Below are 16,933 nucleotides of genomic sequence, written 5' to 3'. Positions count from 1 at the left end.
GGAGGGCGCCCGCCGCCCACGTGCCCCGCGCTGCCCGGCCCGGCCGCCTGCGGGTCCGCTGCCCCCGCTGCCCCCCGATGCCCTGTGCGCGGGCTCTTGCTGCAAGAGCAAGGCTTGGTGCTCTCAGGCACATGGTGTGACACTCGGGGATGTCCCGTGAGGGGCTGGCATGACACTTGGGGTGTCCGGTGCAGGGCTGAGAGCTGGACTGGATGATCCTTGTGGGTCCCCTCCAACTCATCTTAATCTCTGATTCTCTGATAACAGTAGTTGCCTTACTGCCAACTAGTAGCTGTGGACACGGAGATAACGTGCAGGGAAGACTGCAGGTGAGATTAACTACTACAGAGTTGGTTGTCTTGCAGGTCAAGGAGAACTTAGTTTCTTAGAGGATGTGATTTAATGCGGTTACTCCAAACTAGGGTGTTCAAAACAGAATGTAGATTCATAAGAGGCATCATTGCAGCAACTGAGCTCTCTACCTGCCCACACAGTGGGCATGGGCAGTGTAGGATTCTTACATAATGCTCTCAGATGATGCTGTATTTGGTTATGGTCACACTGTGTGCGGGAGAAGAAGGAACAAAAGCCCAGACAAACATCCATATGCAGTTTCTCAACATTAGAGGCAAGAGCATGGTGTCAGCTCATGCACGAAAGTTTTCTTAAGGCTTCCTCTGCTATTAGCTACTGCCTGAGGCAGGAAAATGCTCCTGACAGATGCAGCTACAGGTTTGGTTTTTTACAGCAGGGTCTGTATGTCACCCAGCTTCTTGTTTCCATTCCTGTCCCTCCCTATCTGCCAGATAAATTATGCCTTTACACATTTTAATACTGGGTAGGTATGAGCATATCCGAATTTGATTTCTTACTCTTTTGCATGCACACCGTTTATCTTCCCTTGAGAATGTGCTTCAATCCAACATAGAAACTTAGAAACAATAAGGCCCCCACCTCTCTTCCTCTCTGTGTAACTTCATTAGGTTTAGACATCCAGACTGCTGAAATCAAGAAGTTCTCCCTAACTGTATATGCAAAACACTGGCACTGAAATTAGCCTTGGTATGAAAACAGCTGTTACCCAGTTTAGCACCCTGCAAAATTTTCATGAGGAAATACTGACTATTGGTATTTTCAGGTGACTTTCGAGAGCCCAGTGAGAATCAGAGCAAACGAAATCTCTTACCCCTCCACAGCTTCTTGATCAGGGCTGAAAGCCCTGTTTTCCTTAGGATGCAGTATTTAAGCATGAGTTTACAAGATGCTTTATCTGCTTCCTTGCTCTCCCCACCTGCATTTTACAGTTCTATCTGTGCCTACTTGATTGTATCAGCATAAAGATACCGATGTCTCCAGGATGCAGCTTTACATGTGCTACCAGCATTGCTAATGCTGAGATCACTGATACTCTGAAGTCACAAGGGGTTTTTTAGAATAAGATCATTGTCACACATCTTGGCTCTGCAAGGCCATAACCAGCACATCATATGTTGATAAGATAAAAAAACCTCACCACACACACAACAGCATCAGCCACAGATGTGGCAGAGCTGTACTTCATCTCAAATGCAGTCAGCAGGCTAGAAAACACAGCATTGACTCACTTCTTCTCAGGTGAGCACAATACTCAGGCAGATGAAGATCTTAAACACCAAGGATCAAGCAGGTCAGAAATCTGGACAAGCAAGCACTTAGACTGCCAGCAGTAGCACCAAGGTGAACAATGCATGTTTGAGTGTCTGCTTGTTTCTTAAAAATCCATAATGTAAGTAAGTATCAGATATATAATACAAGCAGCATTTATTTTCCCAGTCAGAACTGGATATTTTGAGCAGTTGTAAGCCAGTAACCTTTCAGGGTACTGTTCTTCTTTCCCAGTGTAACAGCCTGCACCTGCAGCCAGAAATACACAATTGCTGCCCTGCTAAATTTATAAGCAGTTGTCCCTTCTTTTCCCCTCACCCCATCCTATCCTTTGCTTTAAACATCCTTCTCCTCCTTTTAGATAGCACTTCCCTCTGGCTTCACAGTCTGCCCCTGCCCATTACTGGCTGAAGGCAACTTGTAATTCATCAGCTTTTTCCTCCCCAGACCCACACAACTGCCAGCAATGCTGAATTAAAAGTTGTGGATTCCAGCAGAAGTAACACAGGCCGTGGTTTTGCAATTAATTTCTGCATCTCAGTTGATTGACATTTTAGCTGTAGCACAAGCACAGCTCATCACTTAAAGACTCTACCAGGGATTTCACTGCAAAACATGCTGCAGTTCAGGCAATAGAAACCAGTCTTCAGTGGAAGACTTCTCCACTTGTATTAGGAATAAAGAATATATATACACTGTCTTTCCCTGCTTTGCAGCACTCATGGCTTTCCATACCTTGTGCTCATGCTGCAGGCTTCTATTAACATGCTTTTTCTCTGCTGTCGCAAAACTCTGTAAGAATTTTATACTTTAGAGCTCTGTCAAATGTTGTTGAAACTTGCTGCCAATTTAATAAGTTAACAGTGATGAAGCATGTGTTCTGCCTTGTTTCTAAATGAAATCAGACCAGTTCTTGCCTTATAATTATACTGGCAAACAAAGTATTCCATAGCTGTTTACAAAATGTACCTGTATTTTAAGTGAATTATTAATCTTAGCTTTCTCTTAACTCTGTATGAAAAAGCTGTATGTAAATCAGCCTTCTGCATGCCATTGATCTTAAAGTGCTTGCCACCCTTGTCAGAATTCCTTGCATAACTTACTTTATACAATAGTGATGTGCACATTATATTTTGTGTGTTGTCAAAGATCCATAAGGAGTTAATTGTGTCAAGAGAAAACATAGTCACTTAATATTTGCTTTTTGAGGCAAGACTGCCTTGCATCTTCTTGAAAAGCTTTAAAAGTCTTCAATGTTAGGTGGAGAGTTGAAAGACAAGGACCACGGTACACAAAACTTTCAGATACTGTGAATAATCTGTTCTGCCTATGCCTTGCATTTGGTTTGCCTTTGCTGAAATTGAGGAGTGTTTTTTTAGTGTAAGGTTAAATACCTGAATATTTGTTTCTATGGCAAGTTCTGAAATGCTGTTAAACATCAGCTGGAAACAGGTCCTCACCAGGGTCCACAGGAACTATAATGACTACAGGAAATCCAAGTTCACCCACTCCAGACTCTGTTTCATGCCAGAAATTGCATAGTGCTATTAAAAAACAAAGCTCCTATATTAAGCTGGCAACATATTTACTGTAAAGATGAATACTGACACACCCAATACTTACTGCAGCTGGAAGTGTTTATTGTAGCACATTACAATGTGTAAGCATTCAGACAGAACATGTTTAGTGTCCTCTGCAGCATTATACATTGTCACACACAGCTACAGCTTGCTCACAAATGCAAGTTCCCTAAAATATGCTTCCCTTCGGTTTTCTATTCTGCTCCCAGAGTGAATAGACTGCAGAAAATAAGGCATCCATTAAATGGTATCACAATCAACAAAGAGTATAAACTAAGTTGTCAAAACTGAATTTTATAAGAGCTAACGTTTCAGACAGCTACTGACAGCAGCAGGTCATTAGGTTGGTAGGAAGCATCCAGTTTCTAACGTGTGGAGAGATATGACTCCCAGAGACATATCTCCTATGTATTTAACTTAGTTTAGACTTCAGGTTTACAGACTTGTATGCCAGAGAAAGATTTCAAATTTAAAAAAAATAGGTATTTTGAAAGTGCTTTTGTCTGATTTTTCCTTTAAAAACATAATATACAAACACTGTTAAGCTAAAGACTGTAACTGATCCTGCCCAGTGCTCGATATGTGAGAACATTTCTCCACTCAACTCATCCCTCAAACTTCAGTTCAGCCTGGCATATCCCAGCCTCTCTGAGAACAGACCACCACTTACTTCCAGTGGTACTTATGTTGAAAGAAATATTAATTTTATGCTTTCAGCTATATTTGAATGGCTTGTGTATCAACTCACTGTAATGACTCCAGAAACAAATTACACCAAATTTCATAGTATTTATTTTTACTGTGAGTGCAAATAAACAAAAAATGGTGAGGGCTCTAGTGAGCTTTCATTCAATAACAGGTCAGCCATAGACAGATAATGCCTGCAGTACTGAGGGCTAGGTTGGTGTTCAAAGCTGAAATTGTCCAGCAGTAGTTTTACTTATAGTTCAAAGTTACTACATTTATATTCTACTCTTATAATTTAGCCAAGTCTCTGAACACAGACAGGTTTTTATGCTCCCGGCATTCTAACACAATTTAACTGAGGAAACAAATAGAATAAAACTAATAAAAACCATCCCCAAGCCCCCTGAACTATCAGTGAGTGTCTAATCAAAAAGTCTGTAAGTTTAGCATAAACTTCTGCCACAGGCTTACACTGCTTTTTGAGAAAAGCAAACTAAGTCTTCAGAGATAAGGTTTTCCACCAGCTCCATTGTCCAGTTCTTGAAGGGTGTGCTGCTTTAAAACCTCCATGATAGGCCCCCACAATCCATTAAATATGTTCACTACAACCTGTATAAGAGAGGAGGGGGAAGTTGTCAGGTACATGCATCAAAACAATAGTTTCACTGTACAAGGAGCCTTAAAAATGCAACTGAAGTATTACTAATTTGACATTCATTGATAAGAAACTGCTATGAACCAGCAGAAAACATTTTGAACATGAGACTGGTATCCTGGATGCCTGATCACCAATGCACATTCAGTAGCAAAATTATTACATCCCCACCCTCTCTCCTTATGCTGGCTTTCTTGTCTGGTTAAACTGAGAGGTGTGTGCAGAAAAGGAAATATTAACATGTCCACACCCTTTACCCAAGAGCAAGATGCCCTGCTCTGCTTCATCCCACACTTTTATCTCCAGTAACACACTCGGTCAGAATAGGGGATGGCTCACAGCAGGCTCTGTCATCTCCCTGCTCCAAAAGATGTCCCCATCTCCTCCCTCTCATAAATATATTCTGTCAGGCATATAACAATACAGCCCACCAGAAAAGCCCAGTACCAAGGAGTTGCAAACACCTTTGATCTTTTTAATCAAGTAGCAAATATTTTACAGCTCCCCCACCAAAAGGCTCTTCAGCAAGGAAGACTCAAGAGTTGCTGCCAGCCAGGTTAAATATAAACCATGTATCCTGCAATCAATATTCCTGAAGAAACACAACTTCAAATAACTGAAGCATTTTCTCTCCATAATGGAAGTTAGGCAATGTTTTCCAAGTGCTGTGATAGTATCTTAAACTGCATGCTGTCTTAAAACCTTGACAAGCTGATTTTCTCTACAAGTTTCAGGCCTGTTACCTGCACGAGGTGTCATTAAAAAGTGGGTAAGAGAACACTGAGTTCTCTAAGTCCTGCCTGTTTCAGTGAGTACAGGAAATGTTAATGCTTATGCATTACACATATGGGGTTCCCAAGTTACTGTGTATATATCTAACTTCCTGTATGATTCTTCACATGTTAAGTGATTCTTAATTTGGAAATTCCCTCACATCTTCCAAGAAATTTGTTGGCTGCAGATATTTTGCTGAAGTGCTCTGTTCATTAGAAATAGTTTGGAACTTTTGCGTGGGTTTTCCCCCCAACATCTTCCCCCAAAATTTAAGTACTTTTCATGAACATTGTACCAGGGACATTTTGTAGTGTGTTGCTTTTGCATATACCTTAATAGATAATTTTAATATAGTTACATACCGTTACAACAACAGAAGAGAGATGCAGAACTTTCCTCCTCTAACCTGTACTTCCCAGAGTTTGGTGAGTCTTTGCACTGTGATACAAATCTCTGAAGTTCTGTCTCTGGAAAGCCATCTTGCTGGTAGTGCTAAAAATTGATACTTAGTTAAACCTTTAACAAGGCTAAAACCCACAATAACCCAAACTCCCCAGACTGCTTTTCAGACACTGCTCAAGTCTGAAATTAGAAGATTCACAGAACCTAATGTGAAAATACTGCTTTTTAGTAGATATTTAGCTTCCATTGGAGAAGAGAAACAGAGAGACTTTGAGAAAAACAAAGTAGAGAGGGATTAAAAACTGTCCTGTCATCACTTCGCACTCTCAAAAGTAGTCATTATGTTTATTCTTTAGATTGGCATGCACTGCGAGTTAAAATATTGAGGGAGATTTGAGTTTTGATAGCACCAACCTTGCACTGTTTTTCCAAATGAACAGTCTGTGCTTACCTTGACTGTTTCATACGTATCTGTAATGAGCGCAATGAAGAGACTCAGCACCATATAGATGAACAGGCTGATGAAGGAGTAGAGGTAAATCCTACTGAATAACCAAACCAAGTAACTTTTCTGCTGCATTTCTGCAAAGGTGGCAAACATGTCATCTCCATTGATCAATGAAAAAAGGCATTCAGAAACCATGTTCAGAGTGCGAAACTAGAGAGGAGGGAAGAAGACAAGGATGTGTCACTGCTTTATTTGGACTCAAAGACTGTACACAACATGAAAAACACACAGCTGATGACTGGCTACCTCAGATCTCTTCCTACACCTAGGAGATGACAAGGTGCAAATAGTAAAATATCCGAGGAACAAGCAAAGTTTGTCACCTCCTATACACCTGCGCATTCAATTCAGATAAGCAAATTTCTCTTTTAAGAGGGATAAGCATAATGTCTCCAAGATTTTAGTCTGATACCAGTGTTCTGCAAAATGGAAATTATTTCTTAAAATATCAGCATGTGATTGGGAGTCACAGCAGCTTCCACTTCTGACTTGGAGCTTTCATAACTTGAGGAAAGTCTGGTTGAGTCACGGAAGTCAGACTCCTCAAACAGAGCAGCATCATGTTGAAGATGCACTATTTTTACATTAAGGGAAGCCTTGACATGGAGAACTAGAAAACAACAGTAGTAATCTCTCATTCTTTTATTCAAGTTGCCTTTTTTCACGGTCAGTACATCACCTTCACATGGTATGGTCCCAGTACAATCCATCCACAGAAACAATAGCCCAGGTAGATCATAGCAGCACAGCAGCAGAACCTCATTACATTGGGTAATGCTGCTCGCAGTGTTAGGATGAGAAGCTGCACAAAGCAATGCAAACAGTTAGAATTCAACCAGATACTTCTTCCAGTCCTCTTACAGCAACAAACAGAATAAATACCAACATTATGAAGATCTCAGGAGATCCTTACATTATACTTCTGAAAGAAACCTAGGTAGCGAATGACTCCAAGCCAAACAAGCATAGTGGATATTCCTAAGAGTATGCTGCAGACATCATAACTTGTCAGACTCTGAAGAAAAGCAAGAGAAGAAACAAAAAAATAAGAAAGGAAAAAAATTAATTATTGTAACAACCAGGTTTTAAATTGTGCCTCCCATTATTACAAAGATTGGTTAAGAAACATTTTTCCTTTGGCAAACTCTCCCAATTAGAAATTTGTTTGAGGCAATATACATTAGAGAGAGGTCCCACCAAGGAGCAGGGACACTTTCAAGTGCAACTCATTTCACATGCCTTAGCACATGGCTGTTTGTAAAACAGATTCTAACAAGATAAGCTTTATTTGCAAGGCCAAGAGTGCAGGTGCACTGCAGAAGAAGAGACACGCCCTCTGTACCCAGCTCACTGAGATCTGCAGTGACACTGCAAACATTTTTATGCTGCTTCCAGACTTGCATCAACTGCTTCTGGAATCTGCATTGACAGATTCCTCAGAGCATCTTAGGAATCTCTGCACTGCATCCCAATGGAAAGTGTAGACATGACACAGAGCAGAGAAGGTTCTTCCAGTATGTAGGAACAGCTGTTTGTAAAAATTAGCATGGCTTGTCAGCATTGCTCAGATACGTATTCAGGAGGATCTTGTTAGGTACTTGGTAACTATAAGGTATAGAAAGCTATCAAGGAGAAGACTAATTAGCTTCTAATTAATTCTAACCAGAACTTATCTTTATTGGCACTCTGCTGTTTTTTCCACCTATACATACTGGCCTGTTTTCATCCAAGTTAGCATATATTCTGTTCCTGAACTGCAGCTCCACTCTGAAATGGATAGTGACAGCTTACTTTGAATAAGAAGTTTTCATTATTTTCTGGTTTTATTCTCGTAAGAATGAAATATAAATAATAGGTATTGGCAGTGGATATTGGCTAATCTTTTCTGTCAGCATTATTCATTTAGAGCTTGACAAGAAACAAGTTTAGGCTACTGTAATGTGAATTTGTTATTCAACAACTTTCATACAGTAACATGGAACAAGATCTTGTTATTATGGTCCACAAGGCTTGCAAAATGAAGTGAATGTGCCTGTAGAGAGGAGCTTTAGTAAAATACTCTTTTAGAAAAGAAATATATATAAATAGATATATTTATAAGATACAGGAACCCCAAATGCAAGATCTTATTCCAATCTTGTTCTCTTCTTTGCTTCACCCAAAGCAGGATGGAGCTATCACTTATCTTAGCCAACTTCCTCACAACTTCTTTCTACTCTCAGTGAGTTTATAGCTCCTACGGTAAGACAATTTGTACAGGGTGTTTGTGATAGTCAAGCTGTCAGCAGATGGATTTCAGACCCATCCTTTCATCACTACTGTCCAAAGTCCCCTGTGTTGCAATGTCACACTTCAAAGTCTGCTACAGATTTTGTGAAGAACAATATTATCTGAATATCAGAGTGCTTCAGGCTAGCAAACTATAATAATTTTTCTTCCCTAGTTCTGTAAAACAATGTTTTACAAGTTTTGAGTTTTGTCCATATCAATTTTATTGTAGAAAGTGAAAGCCCAGAACCTGCTGTGGCTGACTGTTATGTACATGCTGGAAAACAGGAGCTGGGAAAGCAGCAAAGAGACTTTTAAGGAGAGAGACTCTGTGCTAGTTAAACACTTGTAAACAGAGTTCCAAAAGTTTGATGCTAAATTTGAAAAAAACCATCAAATGAGCAAATACAAATGAGGAAGGGAAGAAGTCAACAGTCAAACTTTCAGAGATTAAGTTCATTTTATTTCTCAGAGTCAGAGGGAGCAAAGATAATTTGGAACTACAATATAGAGTGGTATTTGGATGTCTTAAATATTGCTACTAGAAACAGCATGCATGAGTTGCAATTCTGGAGGAGAAGACAGAGTTTTTAAAATTTCATGCCCCTCAGAAGCAACTGCAGCCAGCCTAAAGTCCTCTGAGAGATTTAAACCTAGGTGAGACAGAAACAGTTTTGCTTCCATCTGACATGTGAAAGGCTTACCTTAGCTTGTATCTCCATCTTTAGAGTTGATCCAACAATAGTTAAGACATCGCTAACCATAATCAGGATGTACCATCCATTGACAAATTCCATTTGATCACTGAAAGATACTTCTTTCTTATAATAATATAGGAAAAAGCTTACAAATTCCTAAGGGAAAGGAGGAAAGAAAACAGTTAATCAGGCTTACACAAGACAAGGTTTTCCAAAGAAGGAGTTATACCCACCCTTTGGAGCCAAATTCCTTTAATCACTGATCGAGTGCAAAGGATCAATGAAGCCAGACAAGTCAATATGACAAAAGCATCGAAGATCATCATGTAATGAGTGTTCTTCTGTACTGCAAGAACAAAAATACACATGTTTATAGTGCATTTAATCTTGCTGACTATCTTGAGTATTGAAGTAAAAATCAAGATGTTAACTATATTTATACAACAGAATTAAGAAAAATCTTAGCATTTTTTCCCCCAAAAGTTTATTTGACATATTTTCATAAGAGACACAAGTGCATCTGCACTACAGATACCACTTCTGTAAATTTCAGAGGGTTGATACCACATCAAAAATATACCAGAGTGTGGGTGCTTCTTACAACCCTGCAGAATCAGAGGTGAGAGTTAATAATTTTACAGGGACTGAAATGGCCTTTGGAGTGATAGAACTTCTCAAAAAAATTTTAAACAATCCTAGGAACTTTATAATATGTATCTTCTCTCTCAGAGCAGTGTTTGACAATCAATTTTTCCATCCTATGGCAGTGCAGATAACTTGTACTACTGCTCAGCTAGCCAAGATCAACATTGAATTAGACATGAGTTCTCCATCTCTTATGTTACTAAAATTCACATTCTTGATCATCCAACATTAAACATTACACCGAATCTTTTTGTTTGTTTCTATACTTAGCATACAGCTGAAACTAGGTGAGACAGTATAAGGATTAGATTTTTAATGCTAAAAGAATGGTGGTTTGAGAAAAAAAGGGAAAATCATACAAATAAGTGCTAAACTTCCAAGAACATGCACCAATTCTACAAAATAGGCTGCTGAAGTTCAAGCTGACTTCACGAACTGCACTACTCAGCAAAAGCCCGCCCAGTGCTTCCTTGTTACACTGCTGCCGTTTAAGTTGATTTTGCCATGTAGTGCAGAACAGCAGCAAGCTGTTATCCAACAGCTGCAGCCAGTACCTTCGCACCCTTCCGGCGAGCCCAGAGCGCCGCGTGCCGAGCCCTGGGATGCGCTTCGTTCGACCCCCCCAATCAGTTTCAGCCTGGATCTTTACAAAAAGTACCAATTCTCCTTTTTCACTATCCGCTCTTCATTCCCTAACACAGGCATAGCAACGGGGAAAGTGCCAAAGTAGAAAAAAGGACCTAGGTCATCCTACTGCACAGCAGAATCTAAAGTCCTGGAAACTTTCTGACTATCAAAGAGATTATTTTTGCTAATGAAAAAAGATGATGTTTTGACCAGGCCAAATAGCTGCCAACAAAGTTGGCTCACTCTTGTGAGTCACTATATAAGAAATTTACCACAATGTGCACCCCAGTCATAGCCAAATACAGGGCAAATGGCATTTAAGCAACAATAAGAAGTGTTTCTAACCATTCCACTCCAGCAAGCCTTAGCAACAATGCTTCCTTATCTTTCCTGGTGCTAAGTCCTGAAATAAGAGTAAATCAGTTTCAACTTTCCACCACTATCGTGTGTCCTATTGCCTGGCGCTAGAACAGTTCCAACCCTGCGTTAAGAAATGAGCAGCTTAAGTTCAATAGTGAAAGATAGAAGGATTTACAGTGAGGCACGGAAAAATTTGGGTTTGACATTATCAATGGTGCAAGCCTTGAGAACTGCTACAGAAAGTAATGGTGTGGCTGGATTCCAAGGATTTCAGATCAGAGGTTGAAGAACAACAATTTCTTAGAAAATCAGAGTTAGAGTGCATGTACTAGAGATGGTATGTCAATGGTGCCTCACCTTTTAATAAAGAAAAAGGTTAAAATACATTGTGCTACTGGCCAAAATTTTGGCATGAAAATTTGAACACATTTATGTCACTTACTTGATCCAGAAACATGCCAGTCCTTACATTCCCTGATCGCTATGTCATTGTCTAGACTTATTTTAATTCTTCCACTGTGTGCTTTATTATCAAACACAATCTGTATTAAAAAAAAAAAATGAAAAAACATGCATGTCTTTATAAAGTTAAACAATTACATATGTAGCCCACTGTGTTGCTAAGCCTGCATAACAATGCAGAATAATTCTCCTAGGGAAGAAGTTACAAAACTTTTTTAAGCATAAAGTAATTCCAGTATCTTCAAATAAATGCTATCAAAATGAAAGACAAATCTGGTGTATTTCATGTACTTGCCACAAATTGCTTGATCAACTAGTTACTAGGTGAAATTATTTTAAACTACATTCTCATTCCTCTATGATCTGAAAACAACCTTTCCCAGAAGCATCTCTCCAAAGAGAAGAGATTTACACTTTCATTATACTTCAGGTGGATTAGAGCACAAGTGGCTGTAAGCCAAGCAAGTACTTCAGGACCACATCAGGAGCACTAAAAGCTTAACCTTCCACAGTGACAACGGCTGGCTATTTACAGAGTACACTAAGCTCTAACAGAGTAATCTGGCACCACTGACCCAGCAGTACTCAACACTCTTCAGAAAATATCTGTGCTGACTGTGTGGAGTAAACCAGCAAGTTAGTTTCTGGTTTTGAACAGAAGGACACAGGGCAGGCTTCCACATACCCTGAGAGTGAAATCGTAGCAGTCGGGGAGCTCGTGGTGACGAACAGTCTGGAGGTTGATTGCCTTCAGATTGAACCTGAGCTGTACTGCCACCAGTCTGCAACAGAGCTTCAGATTAGCCTTTCACAGGGAAAAGGCACCAGTACCCCAACACAGGAGGGGCTCATTCCTCCTCACCTGGGGAAATCCAGAGTGAAATTCAAATTGTGCTTTCCCATTGTTGTGTTGTCTAACGAAGTAGTTGGCTCAATGTACAAGCAGTCTGGAATGGATAAGGACTCACAACAATATCTCATGGATTATCAGGTTGTTTAACTGTAATCTGCCTGTCCCACTCCCGAGGCTGTTATGAGCTGTTGGCTATACCAGACAAGATAGCACGCTTGAGTGAGGAGTCATCTGAGAAGCCAACTGACAAATACACTGGCTTCCTTGAACACCAGCCAAGTTATTCATCATGAATTCACAGGGAACGCTCCTGAAAATTAGCCCCAAATACTTGTATTAGATGGTCATCAGTCCTAAAGGCTCATCACTTCTTTGTGGCATTAGACATTGAAGGTGAGGGCTAGAGGTTCGTTACACAGTACTTTTCTTACCAGTTTTGGCTGGTAGTAAATTCAATACAAATTATGTGATAAGACTATACAGTACTGTCAAGTATTTTAAAGAATTTATCAAAAATATAGGGTCCCTCCTCCCAAAGAACCAATAAAATAGATTAGGCTCATCACCAGTCACAATCTCTGGGTCTATATCAAAGGTGTCGTTTCCAGGACAGATGATTCCTCGCTTGTAGAACTGCTGACAGACAGCCAGAGGTGTCTCTTCTTCTCCCCTCTTCTCATATGCATGATTTCCAACAGAGATGTTGGGCAACTGGAGGTACTAAAGTTCAGAACAAACAAACCAACTTAAATGGCAATAAAGCTGTTTGTCTCTGAGAAAAAAAAAACAAAACCAAAACAAAACAAACCAAGCCCAGATGAGTTTGGATCTGTTATAACCCATCTCTTTTATTTCAAAGGTCACCTGAAGAACTGTGAAACCTAAACCACACAACAGCTGAGTCGTTAAATATTTTAAGATATTTGACAAAAACACTTAGTACAGGATTTGGATCTAAATACCTTATTGCTTATTATGTTTTTCTCTTTACAATCCTTACTAGAAAGCCTAATTTGTTACTCGCAAAGAATTTTGGCTCAGATCCAAGGAGTACTTTTAGTGTACACTTTTACAGTACTTTTACTAGTACACTGATTAGCTTTAATGATGTCACCACAGTACAATGCTCCAGCAATGACAGAAAACCTAAATGAGTTGATGCTTTAGTCTTAAGCAATTGACACAGAAGTTCAATTCAAGAAAAGGTACCAGGCAAAGATCATATATATTGTACATATTGCAGCAACAATCCCTACCTGGTTTATTGCAAAGAATATCTGGTCATAGACATCTGTTTGTGTGTATACAGCATAGGTATCATCCATTCTGTCCATATATCCTTTCAAGAAGAGATGTTTGAATGCAACAGTGTTCTCTTCTTTGAAGGCAACCACCATTTGATTGCTCAATCCAAAAACCACCAGCTGAAAAAGACATTTATATTTCCTCTTCAAAGACAAAATTGGCTTCTGGATTAATATACGAACCCTGTCTTATGAACAGCCAGTGTTTTGTCTCACTGGTAGACATGGCAACTACAGGCAGGCTGCTCCATTTCACAGCTAGCCAAATGAAAGTTTGACTTTAGGGAAACAGTGGGTTTCGAGTATGTGCCTTTAACATGCTTACAGCATCTTGGCCAAGGACTTGAATTTTTACAAAGAAAATGATACCATCTCAAGTTCAAGCTCCCTATATACTGTTACACATGCTTTGTTAGTTCAGCCTGGCGTCAACTGACTTCCCCTTGGGGAATATCATTGTTCCTCAGTCAAAAAGGCAGGACTAGACTTAACAAGACCCCACTTTGAAGTCCTTACTCCAGTGTACAAAAGGCAAATTGAGGACAACTCAGGAAAACAAAGATCTCCCAATCAAGTTTCAGTGAAAAGCGCTTGAGAATAACTGACCAAAGCTCTGCTTGTAACAGGATAATACCTGAAGCTGGTAAAAAAAATATATTGCAACCATTCGTGAAAAGTGAGCACAAAACTCTGTTAGCTACTATCCAGACTGGAAAAAGTTTCTAGAAGTACATGATGTATTCTTTCTGGGAGCTCACAATTCTCTTGACTATTGTGTCAAATCTCGTGTCAGGTGTACTGTGAAGAAACTCATCAGAGACGTCTGAATCAGTAGTCTACAGATTAGTTTTATGGCCATGGTGCAAACTGGATATGCAGATTTGGATAAGGGTAACTCAGTTACAGAGATACTGGAATGCTCTGTAGGCAAGCTCAGTGTGCTCGGCACACAGGAACACACCAGCAAACCAACAGTGCTAAGACTGAATTACTTACGGGCAGATTTTCTCTGAAAATACTAAATCAGCATTAGTTTCTTTCTTATTTGGATTCTTCCATCATCAAATTTTACTTTCAGGCACAAAATGGGAGAGATGGAAATCAGAGAAGGACGGCACTTTTAAACACAGAGCAGTAAGGGACACAAACATGCTCCCAGATGCACAGCAGGAGAACACTAATTTCTGCAGTTTCTGCCATCATTCATGCAACCATGGAAAACATTCTTTTCTATACATGTACTGTCATAGCACAGGCACGACCATAAAGGGAAATCACATGTGGGCAACTCTGAAGGATCATCATCTGAGGCATTAGAAAGGTTTTATGAAAAACCTTCTTCTGCCTTAACCACAGAACTTTGAGACAAGCAATTGTGTTTTGGGCAGCAGATAAATGTGTTATATGAAATCTGTGGTGCAAGGTGGGTGAGAGGAACAGTGAGGAAGAATTTCTGAGGTTTTTTTCAGTGCAAAAGTTTGTATGCCATATGCAAGATATAAGCGAACATCATGAAAAAGTCACCAATTTCAGTTCTTATCACTGTGATATTGAAACAGAAGTGACTTTTCCTTCCCTCAAACACAACAGTGAAGCAAGTATTGTGGTAACAGATGTGGTTGAGCCCTTAAACATGGTTCCTTTCATCTGTACTGCTGGAAAGCTATTTTTTTTCAGTCCATCATTTTAGGAGAAAATTATGCCACCTGAGATCTAAGCTACATATATGCAAATAAGATAATTTTGCAATCTATCCTTTCCCTTCCTCTGCACTGCACCATGAATAGCATGTCACCTGCATTCATGTGACTGCCCACATGCTGAGTCCCTGCTTCCATAGGTACTCACCTGAACTGTAACCATCACTATTTTGAGTAACTGAATCCCAAGTTTCCAAGGCTTTCTGCCCCGGGCCCAAAATTTCTCACATGGGTTCATGAAGAAAAATTTTAACTTCCTTCTAAGCTGGTCTTCCAAAAGCCCCTCCTGTGATACTGATGAGTGTCGTTTGTAGCTGCAAAGGTTTTCATCATCATGAGCACTGCAGCTGCTCACAGCCACTTCAGGATTTTCCATTTCTGAAAAGAAAAGCAGTCCTTGTCAGTTGAAAAACATGCAAGCATCAATATAGTAGCACTAGATCAGTCTGCACTGACAACCTGGACTCCAAAGACATTATCTTCTGTGAAAGGCACCTTGCACTTTACACTGAATTTCAGACCTTTCTCATACTACTGCACATATTCTGCAGAACTCCAAGAAAAATTTGGGCAAGTTCTTAAATTTGCAGCTAGGCTGCCAGGACATTTATTTAATAGTGGAATTTCTGTCCATTTGGAATTACAGGGTGACTTCCTGAAAACATCTTCCTCTCTCACTTAACAACAGCATTATGTGCAAGACGTCCTGACTCAAGAAGAGCACCAAAAGCCTCTCATGAGCACTCACTCTTCTGGAAGAATTATCTACTGCTGTAGATAGTATTTTTCCCCACGCCTATGTCCAGTCCCTGAAAGAAATGGAATTTTCAAGAGAGGCAGCTGTTTTCTCATATGTTACTATTAGCATTGTTCACTCTTAGAAATGGAAATGGAGCATGACAAATTGCAATTCAGATAAATTACCTGAGAGCATTAACTTGTCATTTGGCAGGATGATGTGTTTTTCTTTTGCCATAAAAGACCCAATGCAAACCAACAGCGATGATGAACCAAACAAAAAGATCAAGAGGTAACTGAACTGTGATTAGCCAAAGAGGCTCACATTTGAGTTGAGTATGAAGGGAAAAGATTAGATGAGAACCTTATAAACACATTTTGAGACAGTACTCACTGACTCCCAAACATTTTATAAAGGCTTTATAAAATATTCAAGAGTTAGCCAGGAACATTTATTTCAGATAAAAGATTGGTGACATTAAGAACAGAGAAGACAGCCTAGGCTGTCAATAAAGATATGCCTTATTAGTTTATTTTTGATTTCCAGAAAAATAGTTTTTAAATAGCACAAACAAAAAATCATCATCAAGATTGATTTTTAAAAATGTCCAGTCACATCCAGTTTCCTCTGGCAGCCGCTGCACACAGCAGAACAACAATCTGCTTCAGATGTGATTTGAAACCTTCAATTTCCCCAATTGTCAGGGAAGGCAAGAAAACTTTTGAGTCAGCAGTTTAACAGTAAAAACAGGCCCATAGAGAGGCTTTAAAAAGTTCAGCTCCTGTTTTATCAGACTTCCATTGTCCTGCAGGATACAGTACAGTATGCTGTGGTTTCCACTCATCTTTCTTACAGCTGATCCAGCATTTCTAAAATTAAGCCCTACTCTAACACTGCAATAGTCCTATCAATATATGTGCTGGATTTAAAAAAAAAAAAACCCAAAACACAACATAACCAAAAAATAACCAAAAACCCCAAACCCACTTCTGGCCCTCACGGTGGGCATGAGGCGCCGTTCCAGCAG

The 16,933-nt window shown here is 39.7% G+C and overlaps 1 protein-coding gene across 1 annotated transcript in view; it reads right to left on the bottom strand.

Moving 5' to 3' along the window:
• Nucleotides 1–3,262: 3,262 nt before the first annotated feature.
• MCOLN3 (mucolipin 3) overlaps nucleotides 3,263–16,933 on the bottom strand; it is a 15,265-nt gene continuing 1,594 nt past the window's right edge. The window contains exons 2-14 of the mRNA XM_008630303.2: nucleotides 15,316–15,545; nucleotides 13,420–13,587; nucleotides 12,730–12,883; nucleotides 12,173–12,257; nucleotides 11,996–12,092; nucleotides 11,291–11,390; nucleotides 9,450–9,562; nucleotides 9,223–9,372; nucleotides 7,164–7,265; nucleotides 6,930–7,052; nucleotides 6,194–6,400; nucleotides 5,703–5,832; nucleotides 3,263–4,520 (exon numbers count right to left, since the gene is read on the bottom strand). Of these exons, the coding sequence (XP_008628525.1) occupies nucleotides 4,501–4,520; nucleotides 5,703–5,832; nucleotides 6,194–6,400; nucleotides 6,930–7,052; nucleotides 7,164–7,265; nucleotides 9,223–9,372; nucleotides 9,450–9,562; nucleotides 11,291–11,390; nucleotides 11,996–12,092; nucleotides 12,173–12,257; nucleotides 12,730–12,883; nucleotides 13,420–13,587; nucleotides 15,316–15,543 (1,677 nt within the window). The 5' untranslated portion in view covers nucleotides 15,544–15,545 and the 3' untranslated portion in view covers nucleotides 3,263–4,500. The remainder of the gene's footprint in view (nucleotides 4,521–5,702; nucleotides 5,833–6,193; nucleotides 6,401–6,929; nucleotides 7,053–7,163; nucleotides 7,266–9,222; nucleotides 9,373–9,449; nucleotides 9,563–11,290; nucleotides 11,391–11,995; nucleotides 12,093–12,172; nucleotides 12,258–12,729; nucleotides 12,884–13,419; nucleotides 13,588–15,315; nucleotides 15,546–16,933) is intronic.

Source organism: Corvus brachyrhynchos, unplaced genomic scaffold, assembly GCF_000691975.1.
Source record: "Corvus brachyrhynchos isolate BGI_N302 unplaced genomic scaffold, ASM69197v1 scaffold101, whole genome shotgun sequence".
Classification (NCBI taxonomy): domain Eukaryota; kingdom Metazoa; phylum Chordata; class Aves; order Passeriformes; family Corvidae; genus Corvus; species Corvus brachyrhynchos.
Note: the sequence above shows the minus strand (reverse complement) of the source record. Positions and strands in the feature narration are given on the sequence as shown.